The 22,895-nt window shown below is 39.2% G+C and overlaps 1 protein-coding gene across 1 annotated transcript in view; it reads left to right on the forward strand.

Annotated features, from left to right (window-relative positions):
• The window catches only part of NEU1 (neuraminidase 1), a 666,555-nt gene that overhangs the window by 585,319 nt on the left and 58,341 nt on the right, over positions 1-22,895 (forward strand). Inside the window, exons 4-5 of the mRNA XM_044083272.1 lie at positions 20,412-20,594; positions 22,676-22,895. Coding sequence (XP_043939207.1) covers positions 20,412-20,594; positions 22,676-22,895 — 403 coding nt within the window. The remainder of the gene's footprint in view (positions 1-20,411; positions 20,595-22,675) is intronic.

Here is a 22,895-nt window from a genome sequence, read left to right on the forward strand (position 1 = left end):
TGCAACTAACACATCAAAGAATATCAGACATTCACAAACTGGTCTCACTCCTTCTCAGCAACAACAGAATCAAAGCCAAGTTAGTTCTAAAAGTGTTAGGAATTATGGCAGTGCCATACCTCTGCTTCCATTAGCCAGATTCCACATGAGAATCCTTCAATGGATGCTCTTTACGCAATGGTCATAGCAGGAACTTCCAATGTCTCACACCATTGTGATCACGCAAACATGCAAAATCATCTTCTGTGGTGGATGTCTTCCCCTCAGCTCTTATTGGGAAGACCCTTTGTTCCTTCCCCTCCGGTTGCTACTTTGACAACGGACGCCTCCCTGATCAGGTGGGGGGGGCATTATCAGGGCAGAACTGTCCAGGGCACTTGGCAACCAGATGAATGCCACTTGCACATAAATGTTCTAGAGATGAGAGCAGTGCTTTTAGCGTTGCAAGCCCTTCAAGACTCTCTTCCCTTGGGAACAATAGCAATCCAGACTGACAATATGTCCGTAGTGTGGTATATCAACAAACAAGGCGGAACCAGGTCCTACCCCCTGTGTCGAGAAGCACTCAGACTGTGGCAATGGGCGATTTCTTCTCAGCGTTTTCTGATAGCAACGCACATCCCCGGGAAGTCCAATCAAATTGCGGACAAGTTGAGCAGAGCTATCCTCATGCCTCACGAGTGGTCTCTGAAAGACTCTGTTGTGAGAGAAATTTTTCTCAAGTGGGGTCAGCCTTGCTGCGATCTTTTTGCTACTCCCCAAAACAGCAAGTGCAGAGAATATTTCACTCTATTCCCTTTACCAGGCCAGCCCAGCAGAGACGCTCTAGTCCAAGTTTGGCCCCGGGCACTTCTGTATCCATTTCCTCCGCTCCCACTGATCCCTCAAGTGATGCAGAAAGCTATCGCTCAGAAGGCCTCATTGATCCTCATTGCTCCTTACTGGCCTCGACAGGTTTGGTTCCCCTTTCTACATCATTTTCTGTTGGAGCGACCTTGGCATCTGGACCTAGTTCCAGATCTTTTGATCCATCAGTCGGGTCAGTTTCATCGCTCCCTCCCTCTCTGAACCTCACTGCTTGGTTCCTCCAGTTCCAACCTTAGCCAGGCTTCCTCTAATATCTCACTCTGTTAGAGATATTTTGATAGCTTCCCATAAATCTTCCACTAGAAAGATTTATTTGAGTAAGTGGAAACGCTTCATATTGGGCTCAAGGAAGGGACATAGATCCTTTCACTGCTTCCATCCAAATGGTCCTTGATTTTCTAGCTGAACTCTTCCATGCAGGTTCATCTCCTTCTACTCTTAAAGTTCAACTGGCAGCTATTTCTAACTTTCATGTGGGCATTTCAGAGTCTGCCATAATGTCCCACAAGCTTTGCAAAGCCTTTTTGAAAGGAGTTTTTCTTCTCAGACCTCCTATAAGGAATCCTTCTCCTCCTTGGGACCTAAATTTAGTTCTTAGTTCTTTGATTCTTCCCCCTTTCGAACCTGCAGCCTTCTGTTCTTTAAAATTGCTATCATGGAAGACTCTCTTTCTGGTAGCTATTACTTCAGCTAGAAGAGTTTCAGAACTTCATGCACTCAGCTGTCGACCTCCTTATCTGTTGTTCCATAAGGACAGGGTATCTTTACGAACCAACCCGTCCTTTTTACCTAAGATAGCCTCGGCGTCTAACCTAAATCAAAGCATTGACCTCCGTGTTTTTTCCAGAATATTCTAATAGGTCTGAACAAAAATTGCATTGGCTAGATGTTCATCGTCAGTTAAGGTACTATTTGGATAGAACCAAACAATTCAGAAAATCTGACCAGCTATTTGTCTCCTATGCAGAAGGCAGAAAAGGACTTTCAGTTTCAAAGGTATCATTATCTAGATGGCTAACATCTCTGATTTCCCTTGTTTATGAAATTAGACACCAAAAGCTGCCTAACAAACCTAAAGCCCATTCCACCAGAGCTTTGGCTACTTCTATAGCCTTCCAAGACAGACTGCCTATTGACACCATTTGTGCAGCGGCTACTTGGGCTACTCCTCACACTTTCATTTCTCATTATAAGTTGGATTTAGCTTCTAGGCATAGAGCTAACTTTGGTTCCACTGTTCTCAAGAGTCTGTTCCGTTAGCCACCCGGGACAAGGTGCTAGGGACGCGGTCCCATCCAGGAAGAATGAAGGCGAGATAGACAACTTAACATATAGAAGTTATGTTCTTACCATAACGTTCCATGTTAGTTGTCTTCTCACCTTCTTTCTTGCGTCCCACCCTCCTTCCCCCTGGCCTGGACAGACCTAGAGGAGTTTGATTGTGACCTCTCTTTCTACCACCTCTTTGCGATAGGTATATGTTCTGCTGTGCATATTTCCTAGAGTCAGGCGTAGGTCACCTTTTCTCTTCCCCTTGTTTTAGAGGTGGAAATTTTCCAGTATTCCTGGTTGTATTTTTAGCTGGGCCTAGCTCACAAACGAGATCTGAGGTAACTCATGCCTAGCATTGTGGGATATAGGGGCAGCCTCGAGCCGGTGGAACCAACTCTCGAGCTTTTAGGCTCGCCGCGTCGGAGCCGAGGTCGGCTCCGAACCCATCCAGCAAGAAAGAAGGCGAGAAGAAGACAACTAACATGGAACGTTATGGTAAGAACATAACTTCTATTTTTCAGAAAATCTGACCAGCTCTTTGTATCCTATGCTACAGCTTCTCAAGGGAAGGCTATATCTAAGCAAACAATTTCTAAATGGATAGGTCATTGCATACATTTCTGCTATACCCATCATGGGAAACCAGTTCCTGCTAACATTAGGTCCCACTCTACCAGGGCAACAGCGACTTCTACAGCCTTTCTCAGGGGGGTTCCAACCAAGGAGATTTTAGAAGCAGCAACTTGGAGTTCAGTACACACCTTTACCAAACACTATCACTTACCTCTTTACTCTAAGACCAGGGCTGGCTTCACACTGCAGTTCTGCAGGGCCTTATAGCCTCCACTAACCCTCTATGATACCTCCCCTTAGCTTTGGGATTCTACCAAGTGTGATGACTGCAGCAGGGTAACACGATGAACATAGTACAGTTTTGTACCTACCATAAATGTAGATGTTCGAGTGTTCACCTGCTGCAGTCCAGGTTACCCTCCCTCCATCCCTCTGATCTACTGGCTAAATCTCCTTAATACCTTACTGATGTATTTGCTTATAGCTGAAGGGATTTTGTGTTTGTGCAGAGGTTACTCCATTTGGTACTAATTTCTGACCACCTTTTTGGGGGCACCTGACTTCTGGGGCAAGAAAAACTGAAGAAAATGGCGTCTGTTGCATTTTATATACCCCTGGCGCACTAACGTCAGGGAAGAGGCGACAGCAACCGACGCCAGACCAAGACTTTGGAATTCCGTCTGACTGCGGGACCGCCTGACGACAGGATAACCGAAGTGTGATGACTGCAGCAGGGTGAACACTTGAACATCTACATTTATGGTAGGTACAAAACTGTACTTTATTCCGTTTGCAATCAACACAGATCATGATACCACCATCTTTAACCTAAGTGTAATAAACATAAAATTCAGTCATAAATAACTCATCATTCTTAGACTTTGACAGTGGAAACTATGATACCTAAAATGACATACTTGTGGAAACTGACCTGTTTTCATAGACCAAGACAAGTCTACTGAGGATACTGTTGGCGAGTTCTATGATATTATTAACATTTGCATTAATGAACATATATTAGTAAGAGAAAATTATACAGGTATTTTAAAAAATTAAAACTCTAATTTGGTGGATCACTAAATTAAGCAGACACACAAAAGAAAAAATATACTAGTTAGCTTTCAGAAATTACCCTAGTGTGTTTGCCTGTGTCTTAAGTGATAATGTAATAAAGATGTTTACAAAGCAATTACCCTAGTTGAAAAAAATGAGTTTAGATTAAGTGAAGTGTAGAAACAAAATATTTTTTCTTATCAATTCGTCTGGATCTAACTACAAACTTGACATGATCTCAAGAGCTGAAAACAGTAAAAAGGTTTGTTTGTTTGTGTCTTTCGGCTTTTCCCGGTTAGGGGTCGCCACAAAGCAACTCCGGTCCGCTAATGATTGGCAGTTGATTTTTACGTACTGGCTTGCCAGGCCTGATGCACAACCTTCAACGAAGGTACGCCCATTCACGCATGTCTCCACGCAGAAGACACTGTAGCTGAGAATCGAACCGGACAGCGTCTTACTGTGAGGCGACAACGCTACCACAGCACCATATTGCTAAAAGCAGTAAAAAGGTATTCTTTAATTGTATCTGAACACTGAAATGGAAAATTGTGTCTGTTAAATGTTATCAGTAAACAATGAAATGATAATCCAATCACAAGAAATGTACTTGTTTATTTTATTTTGCAAGTCAGTGACCTAAACCATTGGACCAATTTTCAGTCACTGCTTAGTTGAAGAGAATGAAAAGCTAAGTGTATCAATAATGTAGTAATATACAACTAAACAAAGAGAGTAAAATATGATTGTGTACAGTTAACAAGAGTGCACAAAGATTAATATTAGACTTAAAAAAGTGGAAAAGCTATATTTGCAAGAGAGATGCTAGTGGGAATGCTGTCCCACAGATAAGACAGTGAACACTTAAGATATTAAGGTTATAAGTAACCCACTGTAAGACTTGTAGGCTGCTGTAGGTGCACTTTTAACTGGTTGGTGGAATAGGATGCTGACTAGGATATGTGGTGATGAGTTCTGGCTAGGCAGACCCAGGTAGGCGAAAACTCTTCCATTACATATATGTCAATAAAGTGGAATGGTAGATAACATTGCAGTGAAGTCCGATCATTTGGAGTACAGTTTGGCAAAATTGAATCCATGTAAGGCCATGTGCTTGTTCACACACACAAATTTACCAGAATTGTGCTAATGACGAAAGCAAGTCTTTGAGGAATAAAGTAACCTTAGTGAAAGTACTTTCAGAAAAAAACTTGGTGTAAATGTCTTCATAAACATATGTCAGCGTGCAATAGAGATATGGGAAAGTAAGATCGACGTGGTAACTTTTGCCACAAATAAAACTAAAATCTGAGGTTCCATGGGAGAAGAGTATACCTGGAGGTTCATAAGTAGAATCTAGAGAAACGTAACTAAACATCTGTCATTTATTTTTGTTATACAAAATTTTAGCATGTAGACATGTCCGTGACCTGTGGCAACTGGTTGTAGTGTTTCCATTTTACAAAGAGGGGTCATATTGGGCCAAAACTACTTTAGTTGCACTAACCTGAACAGTATTCTGTGTAAAATCATGAAGAGAATAGTGCCTATCTGAAATGATGCAAAGCCCTATTTCCGTTAGATGGAGAACAGTTTGAATTTGTTACATGGAAATCGTACTTTGAGTCTCATTGTCTTTTGTGAAGAAGTAGTAGCAGAACTGCATGGGAGACTGCCTGTTTATGTTCTTATCTTTCTAAGGCATTTGGCTCTCTTCCACATTAGAGAGTAATCAACAAATTAAAAACTTTAAATACTAGGCTGTAGAATCAATTCATAATTTACTAGGTAACGTGCTTCTTAAGTGCTGATGCCACTACTTTTGAGACTTTTTTTTCTCAGATATAAAAGTGGAAAATGAGCTATGGATAAAATTTGTTGATGATTACTATCTGAGCAACATAATTCATTAAAAACACCAAATTCTCCAAGATTGTTTACAGAAAATATACACACATTGTGTAATAATAATGACCACATCTAAAAAGTCAGTAATTGTAGCATCCTGAGACTTTGCATAAAGGAAATGGCTTATGATTACAAAATAAATGGGCAGGTCATAAAAATGATACTGTCATTAAGGATCTGGAACAGTGGTCCATGGCAGTTTATGTTGTGCCCATTGCATATTTGTCAGAAAAGCATCTTATTTAATCATCTAACTATAAAGGACATATCTCATCACTCCAGCGAGACCATCATACCATTTTATACTTCTGTGTTCTGACCTGTTATTGAATGGACTGATGCACTTTGTGGCATTTAAATATATCATCTGAAACAGCTTGGAAAGCTACATTGAGTCCATACTACAAACTTAATAGGACTAGCGAACGTGAAATGTTCAGAAAAATTTCAGAAATTGTCAATGTAGTTTGTTTCTTTAGGTTACTTAGACATGACCTTTGCATGGTCTATAACAAGATGTTTGATAGATTTCTATTCAAAAGTTTTTGTATGGAACACAGTGCTGAGGGAGATAATGTCACATTGTAGAGCCATTAAGTTACAGTTTTAAGGTTAGGATTCATTGACTGTTAGTCTGTGAAAGCACAGTCGGTCATTCTTTTTAATTGATTTACTGTTTGCTGTAAGCTTTCAGGAATCTTATGTGGACCATTTAATACAAAAAAGGTGAAAATTAAGCATTCAATTAAAAAGTAAAGTCATAGTTTTTTTAAAAATGCCATTTCCAACACTCCTTCTCTTCTAGTAAGGCATATAACAGCTGCTTCTAATTTTCAATAGCAGTGATAAAAGCAACAATTCACTGGCCAAAGTTGGAAGTATTTTACCAGTTTGTGTACACAGTATTGTGTACAGCTTATCCCTGATGTCCTTCCATTTCACTGTTGTATTAGGGATCCCTTGCAAAGGGTGGCCTGACATCCAGCCAGTATACCAAAGCCTTTACTTTGCTTTAAAGTACACTGTATGTCACATGTATGCTCCTTCTGTAGCATAGGGCATAAAGGTGACATCAGGATGTACCATCCTCCAGTCCGAACTTTATAGTTTGACTGTTGTTCTGAACACACATTCCCTTGCTGGTTCACCAAGCTGTTACAGATGAGCATTCCCTTGCTGGTTTACCAAGCTGTTACAGATAAGTGTCCCATTGGGTTTTTTTTTTTACTTATCCTATTTTATTTTTGCTTGTGAGGTTTCATGTCATCCAAGAAGGGTAAATGTCAGTGTGGGAGACAGATTCCCCATAAAAATCACCACCAGCATTGTCTTTTTTGCTTAGGTGCCTCTTGTGACCATATGTCCTGTTCTATTTGTTAGGCTTTTGTACCTAAAAGCCTTCATAGTAGACTGTCTTTTTTGGTGCTTTATCTTGAAAATCAGCATCTTAGGTTTCTTGCGAAAGACACACTGGAGAGTACTTCTTACTCTGAGGGACAGCTGTCAGTGAAGAAGGCATAGAAACCTACACCAGAATCTTCTGCTGTTCAGCCTCTGCCGGACGTCTCTTCTGAGATGAGTGAATGCCTAGAGGTTCAACTGGCTTTGTTGGCTTTGTCATTGGATTCCTCTGCCACAAACAGGTTGGAGGCCGGCAGGGTTCCGACCTTCAGCACATCTCAGGAGGCTTCGCAGACATCCATTTCGGATGGTCAGAGGGAACCACAGCTAATTACTTCCAAGGAGCCTAGGGATTTTCCACAAATATTAGTCAGAGAAGTCGTCCCTACTACCATCATTGAATGCCATCCTGGGTCAGAGCCTTCCAAATTTTATAAGGCAGACATCCTATTGAAGAAAAAGCAAAAGACTAAATATATTTCTTCTGCTCCTAAGGATCCTCAGAGTGAGTGGCAGGCCTTCACTAAAGGTTTGTTTAGTACTTTGATAGCATTGAAACCACCTCAGAGTTTCTGTTCCAGTCCCCATCATGGTCTTCTACTCCCCTAGAAAGTACCAGGGAACAAGATTCCTCTGAGGAGGAGCTAGAGTCCGATGAGGAATCCCTTGCTTATTCTTCACAGATTCCTTCTCCTTTGGACTATGGATCAGAGGAAGATGAATCTACCAGTCCTGATACTCCCTTTGAAGAGATTTCTTTTGGGGACATGATAATGATGGAGTTCTTTAAATTATATTGTTTTCAGGTCTGTGAGGTAACTAAAAGATATGACGAGTGGTTGTAATGGATTCTCCTAAACCTTCAGGTGTTCCTCCTGTGTTGGCTGCCTTATTAGATGCATTTCCAGTGCTTCTAAGGCTCCAGACTCTCAGCCCCCTGCTCCCAAGAAACATGATATATTTTATAGGGTACCTGAGGGCTGCAAAATTTTGTATGAGTGTCCTTCAACAGATCCCTCAATGGTGTCTATAGCTTCTGACAAGCCCTCTCAATTGCTTCCTTTTCCCAAGTTATTGCCCTCTGATAAAGATAGCAGGACCATGGAAGGGCTAGACAAGCAGGTTTATACATCTGCTACGTTGGCTTTTAGGACTGTTAATTATCAGACTCATGTGTCCAGGTACTTGTTTGCTGTCCTATCCCAGGCTTGTCAGGTTATTTCTGACAATCCAGACTGAGGGCAAAACTGCTGTTTCCCTGTTAGGGACTTCCTCCCACATGGCTTGTCATACCATCAAGCGTAGTTATGATGCAGCAGATTCTTCCTCTGGGGCTGCTGCTTTTGGGTCAGTGATAAGGAGGTATTCTTGGCTTCTGCTTCAACCTTTGCCTGATAATGTTAAGGCTAAATTGATGGATGCCCATCTTGATAATAAACACTTGTTTGGTGAAGCTGCTGCTATGTTTAAGTCCCTTCAGGATAAAGGCAAGGCTTTACAGGAACTTAAACATGTGTTTCTCCTGTGCCTAAATTTCAGAGAAACTACCCCCAATAAGCCAGCCTTTATTTGCAGGCATTCTCACCCTCCTGCTAAGGGTGAAAATGGTGGCAAGCGGGCTCCTCCTGCTAAGGCTATTCAGACTTCATTGCTTCAGAAGTCTCCTCTTCCAGATAAAGCAGGTGCTGTCTGACTATCCTGTTCTTCCCAGCCACTTTCCTCTTTCTCTACACCTGTCTCTGTCTCTTCCTGTTTGGCTACAGATTACTCAGGATTCCTGGGTCCTGCCCATTATTCGTCAGGGGTATTTCATGGTTTGGAAATACCTCCCCCTTTTATTGGTGTTACTCAGTCCCCTTTGGGCACCTCTGCTTTCCAGAATTGCTTCGGGTCCTTTTGACTCCGAGTACTATTCAAGAGGTGCCTGTGTCTCAAAGGGGGAGGGAGTTTTACTCTAGGATAATTCCAGTACCCAGAAAAGAGGGTACTTGAAGACCAGTTCTTGACCTCCCTCTCATCTAAACACTTTTCTGAAAGTGCCTTCCTTTTGAATGTTGTCCCTTCAGACTTTGTTCCCTCTCTTGCTTCCTCAGGCTTATGTGGCATCTCTGGATCTCAAGTATGCTTTTCTCTATATTCTGATCCTTCCCCTTTTCAGGAAGTGTTTGTTTCTCTGTTGCTTCCTGACATTTTCAGTTCTCTCCTTTGTCCTTTCTGCTTCCCCAAAGGTATTTATCAAATACCTCACTCCTGTGATTGCTTTTGCAGGATTCAGGGGATTCAAGTATTTCCTTACTTGCACAACCTCCTGTTTCAGGCATCTTCTCCAGAGATCCTTTTGCAAATTCTTCATCTTGCCATTTCAATTCTGCAAAGCCTGGGGTTCACAATAAATTCAAAAAGTCTTTTCTGACTCCTTCTCAGGACCATGTTTTTCTGGGGTGCAGAATTCAGATGGTGGCTATGCTAGCATCCCTGCCTCCTTCCAAGGCCTTGACTCTCATTTCCTTCTTTCAAACTCTTCTTCCTCTGGCCTCTGTTGCACTCGGAGTTTCTGAGGCTGTGGGATTCATGGCATCCAACATCCCTATGCTCCCTCTGGCCAAACTCCAAGAGAAAGTTTCTGAAGTCAGTTTGGCTTCAATATGCGCATCCCTTAGAATTTGTAGATGTTCTTCATGCTTCACTGTTGCAGCCCTGACTTATGGGATTTCCTGCTTTGGAAAACTTTGGTCATCCCGACTACCAGAGTAGAAAACTCCCTCCTGCCACGTTTCTTCCTGAGCTTTGGCACTCTCCCTGATGTAAAGAATACTGCAACAGTGAAATGGAAGGACATAGTACAGTTGTGCAAAGTCTTACCATAATGGCAGATGCCCTTCTCTTCATGGTTACAGCATTCACTCTATCCCCCCCTGGTCCATTTCTGTTCTGGATGTACTGATTATCTCTCTTTTCCTTGCATTGGCATTCCTGCTGGGGTTGTCAGTTCTGAGGTTGGTATATTTGGACATCACCTTTATGCAAGGATACTTGTGATGTACAGCGTACCTTAAAGCAACCTAAAGGCTTTGGTATATTGGCCAAATGTTGGTCCACCTTTGGCAGGCGATCCCTAATGTAAAGAATACTGCAACAAAGAAGAGAAGGACATCTACTGTTATGGTAAGATTTTACACAACTGTACTTTCTTGGTGTAAAGATTTCTCCAGCAGGTAAGGGTTTGGAAAAAAATTAATTTTAAGTTTTATAGCATTTTAACAATCTTAGCAAGACCGTCAGGATATATTATGGCCTAACCAATGTCATGAAATTTGTAATAGATTATGTTCTGAAATAGTGTGAGATTTGAACAGGAAAAGGATGGAGAAACCTTCATGAGCTGTATCAGGGAAACAGGTCAAAATGAAATGAATGAAACTTGGTGAATGTTCTTTGGGCATTAAACAACACAGAGAATATTTTATATGGACAAAATTAACTCTTATCTTCCAATGTACATTTCCTTTAAAGTCATTATTAACTACTTTAAGAAAGTCTGCACACACACACACACACACACACACACACACACACACACACACACACACACACATACGTGTGCATATACGTACAAGACAGCATGCATGCAGACCATTACAAGCAATAATCATTATTAAAAAAGTTCCCCAGCCAGTTGAAGGACAATACAAGATAGGCCAAGAAAGAATTTGAGGCTGCATATACAATTATCTAGGCTTACCTTGAAGGTGACAAGGGTGCATATCTGGTTGCTGACACGTAGGTGAAGTTTACTCCAGAGGTGTGGGATATTATGGGATGTTGATCTATCATGCCAATATGCCTTATTTACCTGTTGATGAATGTTTAGATTCTTTAACTGGGTATTTGAGGAACCATTTGTTCTACGAAAGAATAGAAACACAGAGAGTTAGATCTTTCAAGGCTAGATACACTTTTCCATGGAGGAGTCTATATGAAACTGAGTTTAGGAGGATTGCCAGTCTGTCTTAACAACTGCGATTTTTGAGGCTACATATTTGTTTTAGTTAGGAAAAGCTGAGGTCTCTCAAACTGAATAATATGTTTAGTATTTACATGCTAAAAAGGATGTTATATTCAGTAATGGGAATTTTGAGGTATGAGTACAGGGGAATTAAGACTTCTGTGGATTTAAATGAGATACCTTTGGAAATTAGGTGAGCCAGATCGAAGTTTTTCTGAACTACTGTGAAGACATGATGGTCAAAAGAGAAGGTATAAACAAGAGTGCCAAGCTCCCTTCCAGCAGTGTCTTATTGGAGGGGTGGGTCACATATATGATAGGCAAAATATATTTCTTACCAAAGTTGTGCTAAATTTTTAACATTTACTTTGAATGTTTTTCTTGCATCAGTTGTTAACATGATATAACCCATGTTGAAGCAATTGTAAGTCAGTGGAAGTTTTTTTTTTAATATCAAACATCTTTATTAAATCATCATATCTGACATAGACAAGTATACATTTATATAAACAAAATCAAACCATATTGACATGGGTAAACTGATTACAAGTGTTACAGATAAAACATATCTGCAAAATAATTTGACTAAATTGACTATCTTGGCACAGGAGAATAATATGTTGATAAATACATCAAAAACTAAGCATATGAGATTTGGGAGACCTAAACTGAAAGGTGAATATTTAATACAGCACACAGTGATTGAAACTGTAGACTCATTTAAGGACCTGGGTATATGGGTAGATTCAGCTATGAGTTTTTCTAATCATATCAACCAATTGGCTAATGATAGTTATAGAACTGTAGGTTGTATAAAAAGATTTATAAAGTCTAGGAAATCAAACATAATGAAGTCATTGTTTGTTAGTTACATTACACCCAAACTTGAGTATGGAATAACAATATGGAAACCCTATAGGAAAACAAGCATGAATAAACTGGAAAGAGTACAGCGGAAATATACTAAGGGCATCCATGGATGTGAAAATCTAAGTTATTATGAAAGACTAAAATATCTGAACTTGTACAGTGTCTCTTACAGATATTTAAGAGGAGATCTTATTCAGGTATATAGGGCATTTAGGGACGACTACCTCTGGGAATGTTTGGGGTTATCAAAAAAGTACTAGAGAATCGTCAGATAACCTATGTAGAAGATTCTATAGGAATGAGAAGTGTACTAATTGGTTCTCTGACAGAGTAGCTGATGCTTGGAACAGACTACCAAATTACATTAAAGCAAGTACTAGTTTAGATATTTTTAAGAACAGCCTGGACATTTATTATGGGAACACGTGTTTTGACATATTGGCACGCTAGAAGGGCTTTAATGCCTGTGCTTGAAACATTTGTATGTATGTATGTAGGTTTAGCTGCAAACATTCTACATAACTTATCTATCCAGTCATTGTCCATCAAACATTATATAGCTCATTCAAATCATACCTTCTTTTAAGCCTCATTCTTCCTCTGCATGTATTGTTCCTACAATTCACACGTTTTTCTACGTAATTTGCTCTTATCCTTTTCTAAAGATCCCAAATTCCAGTTGTTTTATCTCTGTTACTATGTTCACTACTTCTGGAAAAGTTGGTTTAGACTTTGATTTCCATTTTCTAGTAATTGTGTTTTTTTTTTTTGCAACCACCATAATTACAAACAGGAATTGCAATATGAAGCAAGGGAAAAACAGGCTTATGGTATACTTAAAAAAAAGTCAGGGAAGAGAATTTGATAGAGGTACAGAAGTAAGTAAAGAAGGGAGAGTTAGGAGGTATGAAGAATAAAAAGGTACCTGTTCACATTTAGGAATATAGTTTATCCTGGTGTTGAGAAAGAACTGAGCCAGGTTTTAGCTAGGAAGTCTTTCAGAGTGGTTTAGAAAGATGGGAGGGAGGATATTGAACTGATGGATAATGGGTAAGGATGTCTAGGCCTTAGCAACATTGTATGAGTGCAGACAATGCCCAGAAAATCTGATAGGTTTGTAGACAGATGGGAGTTTTTGGTCATTGGATCACACTGCCCATCTAGAAACATAGTTGTGCAGAATGTTTTTAGTGCTGGACAGGCAGATGGATGTTGGATAATTTTATAGGTGATAAGAAGCTGTGTATATGTTAGTTCATGAGTCAATTATAATCAGTTTGGGCTTTTCAGTGCTATACAGTGGTGGGTACTGAAAGGTGTATTTGCTTCAAATTTAGCAACTTTGTCATACCATTGTTTAAGTTTTACATTTTGTGAAACCTGGAGGTTAGTAACGATGGGAGTGCCATAAAAGAGTGTGGGGAGGAGATGAGTAGTGGCAAGTGTAGGTTTAGTTGCATCAGTGCGAAAGTTTGTAGCTCAGTAAAGCATCCCTGGTTTTTGATGAGTTTTTCTAATGCAATTTTGTATATGCAAGTAGAATGTAAGATTATCATCCACTGTCACCCCTATTAATTTGCTATGAGAAGTGACCTCACTGGTTGTATTGTCAAGAGAGAAGACTTTAAATGTTGTTGTTTCACAAGAGAGAGAGAGATTTGGATAAAAATGTATTAGTTTAGTCTTTTTTGGGTTGAGCATGAGTTGTGAGTTACAAAGCTATGTTTCAGTGGCTGTTAAAGCTACCTGACTAATTTGTTTGAGGTGGAATCATTGGTGTACTGTGTTAGGGTGGCCTGTTGTGTGGATGTATAGAGGATGTTGGTGAAAATGTTAAGGAGAATGGTACCAAGGATAAAGCCTTGTGGCACACCGGTGGTGACTGGGAAGTAAGGAGAGAGTGTGGAGTGCCATTTTACTGACTGATACCTAACGGACAGGTAGCTTTTAAATCACAGAAGGGTGGGCTGAGAGAGACCTAGTGAGGACATTTAAAGAAGACGGTTGCTGTGAAAAACTGCATCAAAGGCTTTAAGTCTAGAAATAAGGAAGAGACTAGTTTGCTGTTATCTCTAGCTTTATTGACAGTGTCTGCATGAGTTAGAAGGGCAGTGCTAGTACTACTGAAAAGTTGTATGCCATGTTGTGTAGGGGATAGGAGTTCTTCCTTCAGGAGGGAGTCTAGCAGTTGGTTTTGAATACATTTTTCAAGTATTCTAAAGTTATTAATGTCTGTTGAATTTCCTGTGTTGTGCAGAGAGATAATGTCTGACTTTTTCCAGAGATAGGGAACATGGGATTCCTGGACTGTCCTATTTATAAGGATTGAGAGAGGATAGGCAGTGCTATTGGCTGATATTTTTATGTATTCTCTTGGAAGGTTATCAACTGAAGAAGACCATGGTTTAAGTTTCTTTAAGAGTAGTTTTTGGTCACAGGTTTGAAAGTGAAAGTGGATGTGGTGATATGTGGCTTTTGGACATGGTTGGGATTAGATGTTGTGGAATCCTTGGTTTGAGATGCTATACTATCTATAAAATAGAGTTGAACTGTATTGCAGTTTTAAGTGATGAGTTGTCGGGAGAGAGTTTTGGGTTGAATTTTTGTCCGGGATGTAAGATTTCTTTAACGGATGTTCCATATTTTTAGGGTTGTGTTTAGTATTATTTTGAAAGTTATTATAGTGTAGTTTTTGCCATCACTTATTTGCTTTTTAGTGTGATTGTGTAGCATTTTGAAGTTTTCAAGATATTGAGGTGTTTTATATTTTTGACATTCCTTCCAAGTTTTTTCTTTATCCAGTATTAGCATTCTACTGTTTGGGATAGCCAAATTACATTATTTTAGTCTCTTTCTTCTAGGAGGTATAAGGCTATATGAGATTCTCAGAAACGTATTGAATTAATTTAGCATCTTCTAAGGGAAGGATTTTTAGGAAATTCCAGTTAATAGATGATAGTGTAGTGATGAACCTTTCTGGGTTAAGCTTGGAAAGGTTGCATGTTTTATAAATATGGTGTTTAACTGAATGTGTGAGAGATCTGGTCGTATAGATTGGGAGATGATCACAAAGAGAGTCTGACATTGTACCTGTGGTGGTGTATTATCTAGGGTCTGATACTAGGATCCATTCTAATAGGGAATTTGATGTCTTGCTATAATGTGTGAGGCTATTAATTAGTTTGGTAAAAGATCCATTCTAATAGGGAATTTGATGTCTTGCTATAATGTGTGAGGCTATTAATTAGTTTGGTAAAAGATCCATTCTAGTAGAGAATTTGATGTCTTGCTATAATGTGTGGGGATATTAATTAGTTGTGTAAAACCATACAAGTTCATACTAGATGTAAGGGAGTTATGTTTATGTCCAACCAGTTGATATTTATATCACCTAGTAGTATTTTTTCTTATGGAAATGTTATGGATAGCCACTGTAAGATATCTTCCAGTATAGGTATATTGTTGCCAGGAGGGATATAATATAGTAGTACATATTTGTTTGTAATTGTTTATTTTGAAATTTAGAAAGCAATAAGAAGCTGTGCTGAACTGAATTGTGGTATTGTTTTGCTCCCTCCTTCTCCCTTCCTTTTATCTTCTCTTCTGGAGTGACATGGTGGATATTGTGGAACCTTTTGTTCTGGGTTTGAACCCTAGCTCTGTATTTTCCTTTTTATGACTATATGTTTAGGGCTTATAAAGCAGCAGATTTGATGCGGTACAGCTAGTTGACTGGGCATTATGGGTAGAGGGAGGAGCTTATGAGTTGGATCCAAGAGTCTAGTGTATGCAGGTGTCAGATCTGATAAACCTATCATTGAACAAGAATGAGAATAGACAACACAGATGCATAGTTTTGGTGAGTACCTAAATTTAGTATCTGATGTTAGTGGTGGTGAGTACATAGTTTTAATTTTTATGCTGATAGTGTTTACTAGGTTATATGCCACACAGTTTGTAAATATTTAATTTGCATTTGAAAATATTGCATATTTTCTAAGTATATCAGCTAAACAGATGCCAATATCTTTTCAGTATGTTGTTCTTAGGTTGATTGGTAAGTACTGGGCTAGCTGCCCTTGTTGCCCATTTTAAGCCAAGGCAGTCTGCCTCAGAAATGAGAGTCAAATTCTGTACCTTGTGAATATGAAGTGAACATCTTGTCCATTATGTCAGTCCCTTAGCTCTTAAATACTTTCTTAGGTTCATAGGCAAGTACTAGGCTAGCTGCCCTTGTGTGTTATTTGAAGCCTAGGCAGTTATACATTCAAGGGTGATGATCAAACCCTGTACCTGTACCTTGTGAATGTGAGGTAAACACCTTAACCAGTATGTTTAATAAAATTATGGGGGAAAGTTAGAGGAAATGATCATAGGACATAGAAGGCAATTGAATCATAAGATCATTTATGGCTTTCCAATACCTACCCTGATGCTGTGTCCCCCCACCCCATTCTCATGAAGGGCAAAACAGGTTAGTCCCAGTGTAAATTTATGGGCACCCTTCCAATCATCCAGATTTAACTTGAAGGATTCCTAAGTGCCACTTTGTTTAACTTGCAGGGGAAGTCTGTTCCAGCTTTGGAGTAGGCATTCAGTAATAAAGTTGTCTCTCCAACTTGCTTTATTTATTTTATTTATGTGCTGATGGAGGTTTAAGTCCCTAGCGCTGGTATAAGTGCAGTTATCTGACTTAGGAAGATACAGGAGTTCAAAGAGGACGAGGTTCCTGATGGCATGGAATGTAAGGCATAGATCACCAGGCAAGAGTGTGCAAAAAATGTGTAAAGGAACAGTGCTTCAAACTTTTCTTGGTAGCTCAGGATTTTAGACCTACAATCATCTTGGTTAGGAATCTGTGGTGCCTTTTCCATTTGCTTAATATGTCTAAAAATATGCATCTCAAAGGGGGCATTGTACTCAATAATTCATCTAATGAGGGCTGCATACAAGGGGAGAATAACTTCTTTTGACCTAAATTATATGTCTGTAAATATTATTTTTTGCTAAATTAGAAGTATTTTCTGACTGTTACTGGTTGTCGAAGGTGTGGGAATTATCAAACCTGGTTCCAAGCTCCCTGACTACATTATCATTTTGCAGAGAGTTTTAACTATACTGTTTGATGTGGGATGTGAGAGAGAGTTGTTTACCAAATGTAACAATACTATATTTTTTTACATTCTGTTTTAGCCCTTTTTCTGTATTTGTCTTGTTTAGCAAGGTTAGTTCCTCCTGTAAGAAATGGTTGTCAGAGAGAGATTTGACTATAGCACCCAGATCACAGTCTTCTGCATGTTTAGCTAATTAGTTGTCCTGATTCCCAATGTGGAGATTGGAGAAGTTGATACCAAAAAGGAGGGGTCTTGGTACAGACCCTGGTGTACACCACTAGTTACTTTGCCTTCAACTCAACTTGAATGAGTTCTGTCTTTCAGCCAGTTAACTATCCACCTCACAATGTATGACTGTACTTTTAAGGCACTTAGCGTATTAGCAGTGTCAGCATGGGGTATAGTGTTGAATGCCTTACCCCGAGCCAAGTTATCTGTGTGAACAGAATGACCACTGTCTACATACTATGACCTTCTCAAAAAAGTTAATTAAATCAAGTAGGCAGTAACTTCCTTTGACAAAGCTAAATTGATGTGGGTCTATCCATCTAATTATGAAATGGTTATTGATCGTGACCTGCATACACAAAATTTATATATATTTATTTTCCCTTGAAAGCTTTTCAGAGAACTTAGAAACTGTAACATTCTGCAAACTTAGAAATTGAGGTTTTGCAAATATGTAAGGTGTCTTGCTTTATTTTCTTGTTTTGACCTCCTAACCGTTTAGCAGTTCCAGGCTATAGATGGTTGATTGAGCAAACTTAACAGCAGTGGCGTAGCCTGGGGGGAGGGGGCAGAGGCAGAGGGGCATCACTTTTGGAACAGTCACATTTACTTTAATAGTTTAATTTAAAAAAATACAGTTTTTTTTAAGGGCATTCTTCTTTAAGAGGGTCCCATAGAATCACGTCCGGTCTGGTCTCACACACACCTGTTGCATCACGTCTGTGCATGCATTGTCGCACAGACTTCCTGTTCTTCTGTCTGCCTGCACAATTTTAAATACAGTACAGCAGTTTACTGCTTCTTATTGCTGCCGAGTGTTCAATTCACAGAATTTTGCTGCTGCTTCACCTGTTACGTGTGTCTGTGTGTGTAAAATACCTGGTGGTTAATGTTACTCCGGCTCAAACCCTGTACTTTAGGTACAAGAAAGAAGAGCCTGAACTCTCTGCCCATACCACTACTTGTGATTCAAGGAGTTGCGTTCATAGTTCTCAACTATCCAGATTTTCACAGAATGTCTGGAATGTTTGGCTCATACTTTTGGTATGTTCCTCTTAAAATTTGTGGTTTTCTGGCAAATCAGTGAGAACTGAATTCACTAAATAATGATAGCCATTTAAGTTTCAATCTTCCAATCTTTTAGGAAACTCATGGTAAAGCAAAACATTTTATTCTAGCAACTTTCTAAGGTTATGCAAGCAGTGTTTAAAATGTGTCCATGGTTTTGGGGCTTTGTCCCCCCCAACAAATTTTGGCTTTTTTCTAGATTTCTTACGCTGCAAAGTTGAGAGGTATAGTTGAGTGTCAAGTAGATTTTGCAAGGAGCAGAGAGCTTTAGGAGAAGAGAAGTTTAGTACTGCTTATGCCAAGTCTGTTTGCATTGATAGTAGCACACCAGGCAGTATATTTGCTTTTGATGAAGAAAGCTGTGGATTGTACTCCCACAGTATGTAGATGGATTGCTGATACTGTACTGTGTTGTACCTTAAAGGGGGTGGATGCTGTAATCCTGAGAATATCCTCCTTTGGAGGAGATACCTAGTAACTATAAACCTGTTATCAGTTTGCCATCCATTCTCTTTTGCAGTATTACTAGCGTTATCATTTTTTTAATGTAGCATAGGCAGTTTATTCTTCAAGTGCAACAAGCAAATTATTTGTAGACAAAACAATGAAATATAAATTGTTTGCTAGCAACAACCTGTTCATTAGTTACAGATGTTTTTATGTGGAATTATTTAGATGACTTTTACAGAGATTGTACATATTTACTGATATTGATGGATTGTAATGACAAAGTCTGAGTAGACTTTTATGATGGAAATGTTCTGAATTGGGCAGTTTTGTCATTATTGGTTCATACATTTTGTTTCATTGCTTACTGGAAAAATGTTCAAGACAATAAATTTAAAACACGCTCTAACAAGTCTGTTGTATTATACAAGGAATATAATTTTAATACAATCAGGAAGGTGAATCAAAGGATATACGTATGTTTGCATAGTCCTAAATATGTGTGCAAGGGGCCTGTGATTTGAAAACCGCCAAAAAGGTAAACTTTATCTGCCACTGGCCAGGTGCATTTTCTTTGAATGTGGGTTTCAAGGGCAGAAAAGTTTTAACGCTAAGTCTGTTTTCATTGTGAGACTGTATTGCTTTGTTTAGCAGATGTCTATCAGTCTTTGTGCTATAAAATTTAAAATAAAAGTTTTAAATTAAATCCAGATAATCATCATAGAAGTAAAGCATAAAGCAGTATGCACATTACAGTGTTTCTGATAAATGGAGAGAAATATCCAAGTAATGGGATACTGGAATGGCTGGGGGGGCTGTCTATAAGGGGCCACATTTGACCCTGATTTTGTGAGGACGGAGGGGTGGCAAACTCAGACAGCCCCGGGCGACAAAAACTCTAGCTACACCAATGCTAAGCAGTCACCTAGGGGTTTACCTGATTTTGCAGAAAACTCTAGATTTGTGAGGCTGAATCTTTTAATGTTGATGTGATATTTTAGTCTACATACTTTGCTAAACTACAGTGATTTTGCTAAGCTGATTTAATTTAGTCAAATAATTAAGTAAGTGTAAAAATTTGATTTATGGGCAAATAAGTAAAGGGAGGTTGGCTCAGTCTTGTAATGGCAAAGCTGTGTTACTCCTTTCCAAAATTTTAAGCATCTTCCTTTGGTGGTAAAATTCAGATGCATATCATTACATTAAGAGTTTTTATTCCTTAGTAAGGAACGGTGAATGTAATTCATAATGCCTACGTACTACTAGCTATCAAGTGTAATGCAGTAACATTTCCTGTAAAGGTTCATTCAGCATAAATATAATTCATTTTTATTGAGGTACATGACATGAAAATCTAGGGCAGGGATGGTAAGAAAATGTGCAAAATAATGGAATTGGAAGTGAATGGAATTTGCATTATATGTAGCCCTTTTCCTGAGAATTTTTTTTTTTTTTAACTGCTCCCTTTATTAGTAAGCCCACTGCTATTAAGTTATAAAAAGTCATAATTATTGTAATTGCAAGATATGTGAGATTTCTGCCTTTTTAATATAAAGAAAGAGCAAGTATGTTAGAGGCTGACATTTTTTTCTTTTGATATCTAGAAAAAGTATGAGCCACATAAAGGGCGTCTCATCGTCTGTGGGCATGGAACGATTGAAGGTGATGGGATCTTTTGCCTTTTAAGTGATAACCATGGAAACAACTGGACCAATGGGGGGAACCTTAAGAGTATCCCTTACAACCAGCCCAAGCAGAACAAGGACTTTAACCCAGATGAGTGTCAGGTATAAAAGAAGTTGAAAAAAAGAGTTTGCCTTTTATTATTGGTGGTGATGAAATTTTGTTATTCAACAGAGGACCATCATATTTCTAACTTTGTCAGTTGCAGGAAAATAAAGGTGGCACAGTGTACCATCAAGACTGTAAACCAGCAGAAACATTTTCATGAGTGAGACAGGATAGTTGCTTGTTTTATCAAATGTACCATAAATAGATAAATGTTAGTACAGGATTCTTTAAAGGCAGCAGCAGGATGTCTTTTACAAGTGGCACATTTTGTGACTGAATATGAGTAAAATAAAGTGTTATTTCAGCAGCAAAATGGCAAACTATGAAACTTCATGTAACGTTAGTCCCAAGGGAACTCCCAGTAATTGAATCAGATTTAGCAATGGTGTACACCAAAATAGTACCAAAAGATGCCAGCTTGCGAAATTAATTTTCTTAGTTTAATCCACAGTCCGCAACATAAAACAATTACAAAAAGAGGTTTAGTGCTTTCATCCTATGTATATCAGGACTTCATCAGGGTTCTGATGATTTACTTCAGATTTACTGGTTCTTTCAGCTGCACGGTTACACGCTGCAGACTTTTTGGTTAAAATATGAAACTTACAGTTAAGGGTATTGGCTGGGATTTGCTTGCATGTTGATGCATCTGTAGCCTTCTTAGTGGTGCTACCATTGCCAAAGTACAATACCTGGCTGACAGAATAGGCTAAGAAGAAGAAAGGAGCATAGGTTTTCATGGACCAAAGAAATGCCTGTACTAGAGAGGAGCTGTTTTAAAAAGACAGGCGTCACTTCAATCTGAAAGGGCCAGTACTGCTGAAGTCCTGCTTGGAAAGACTTATTTGAAACTACCTTGAACTCAGGTGGCAGGACAGTGAAAGCCCTTATGACTTATAGATGAAACCAAGTTATCTGTTAAGACCAAAGAGGTGAACTACAAGAAATGGGAAGACAATTGGGCATGAAACCAGACATGGTTTAGGTGGAGCAATGAAGTTAGTTGTAATGGATGTAAAACTCAAAGACAGAGGGGGAGAGAACTGTCAGAATTCACTGAAAGCACCACAAGTCTTAAACAGGTAAAAGTAGGAGAGAAGTGATAAACTGCAAGAGAACAGCCAAATACCTGGCCAAAATTTTCATCTCCAAATTCGCACAGCAGGCGGAAGTCAGGATACCAGTGTGGGAAGGGTCCTGGAAAAAGAGAAGGAAGGAATGACATGAATATGTGGAGGAGAGACTTAATGCACTGAGAGAGAATAATGAGTAGAGCACATATGGTGTTCCCCTAGGAAGTTATTTCAGTTCTACGTCACACAGCTGAGCTCTACAAAGGTCTCTTCAGGAAAGGATCGTCTTAGAAAAACAGAAGGTGGCTACTTCCGCCCAACTCCGCAGATGTCTGCCAGAGACAAACCAAACAACTGCTCACCAGTGGTCTGTTATCATTTGTAGGAAAGGTCATGGAGAAAATTCTTAGTGAATGGTTATGACCAAAGCTGCAGCAAGCGTGGAGCAAAGGACTGCTGCCCTAGGTGCAAGCTGTTAGGAGGTATGATTGGCACTGCAGAAGTGGTGCTGATCAGTCCTGCAGGCATATAAAGTGCAAACAATTCCTCCCAATAACTATTCTTTTGAGGATGTACAAATTTCCAGCTGCTTAAATGACAGTCAGTGTTTGTGTGTTAAGTACTATAGCAAAAAGCTAGTGTAGCACTTCGCTACAATTTAGCAAAAGTGTTTGACATAGTAGCAAATAACTATTATGTAAAATCACAAGCGCTCTTTGCTTATTCTGTAGCTCTTTTTGCAGGTAGCCAATGAACTGTAGCAAGGAGCTATTGTAATTAAGTGTTAATTATACTCATGCAAGGGAAAATCGTTAACTGTAATAAAATGACATAAAGTGGTTGGTCATTAAAGCTCAGCTGACAGTGTAAAAATAAGCATTATAGGATGGTATGTAATTTACATGGATATCAAGCAATACTGCTGCCAACAGGATGCAATATTTTTTGAACTACAAAGTATATGTGGCATAGAACTAGCTGAATTATTCTAATTTTCTTTCCAGCCCTATGAATTACCAGATGGATCTGTGGTCATCAATGCACGCAACCAGAACTTCTATCACTGCAACTGCCGGATAGTGGTGCACAGCACTGACGGTTGTGATACATTACCAGTAGAAAATGTCAAGTTTGAAAAGGACCTCATTGACCCTGCTGTAGCTGCTGGTGCACTATTAAAAAACAATATTGTCTTCTTCACCAACCCAGCAAATGAGCACAAGC

This window comes from Protopterus annectens, chromosome 9.part0, assembly GCF_019279795.1.
Source record: "Protopterus annectens isolate FY-2018-M chromosome 9.part0, PAN1.0, whole genome shotgun sequence".
Taxonomy (NCBI): Eukaryota; Metazoa; Chordata; order Ceratodontiformes; family Protopteridae; genus Protopterus; species Protopterus annectens.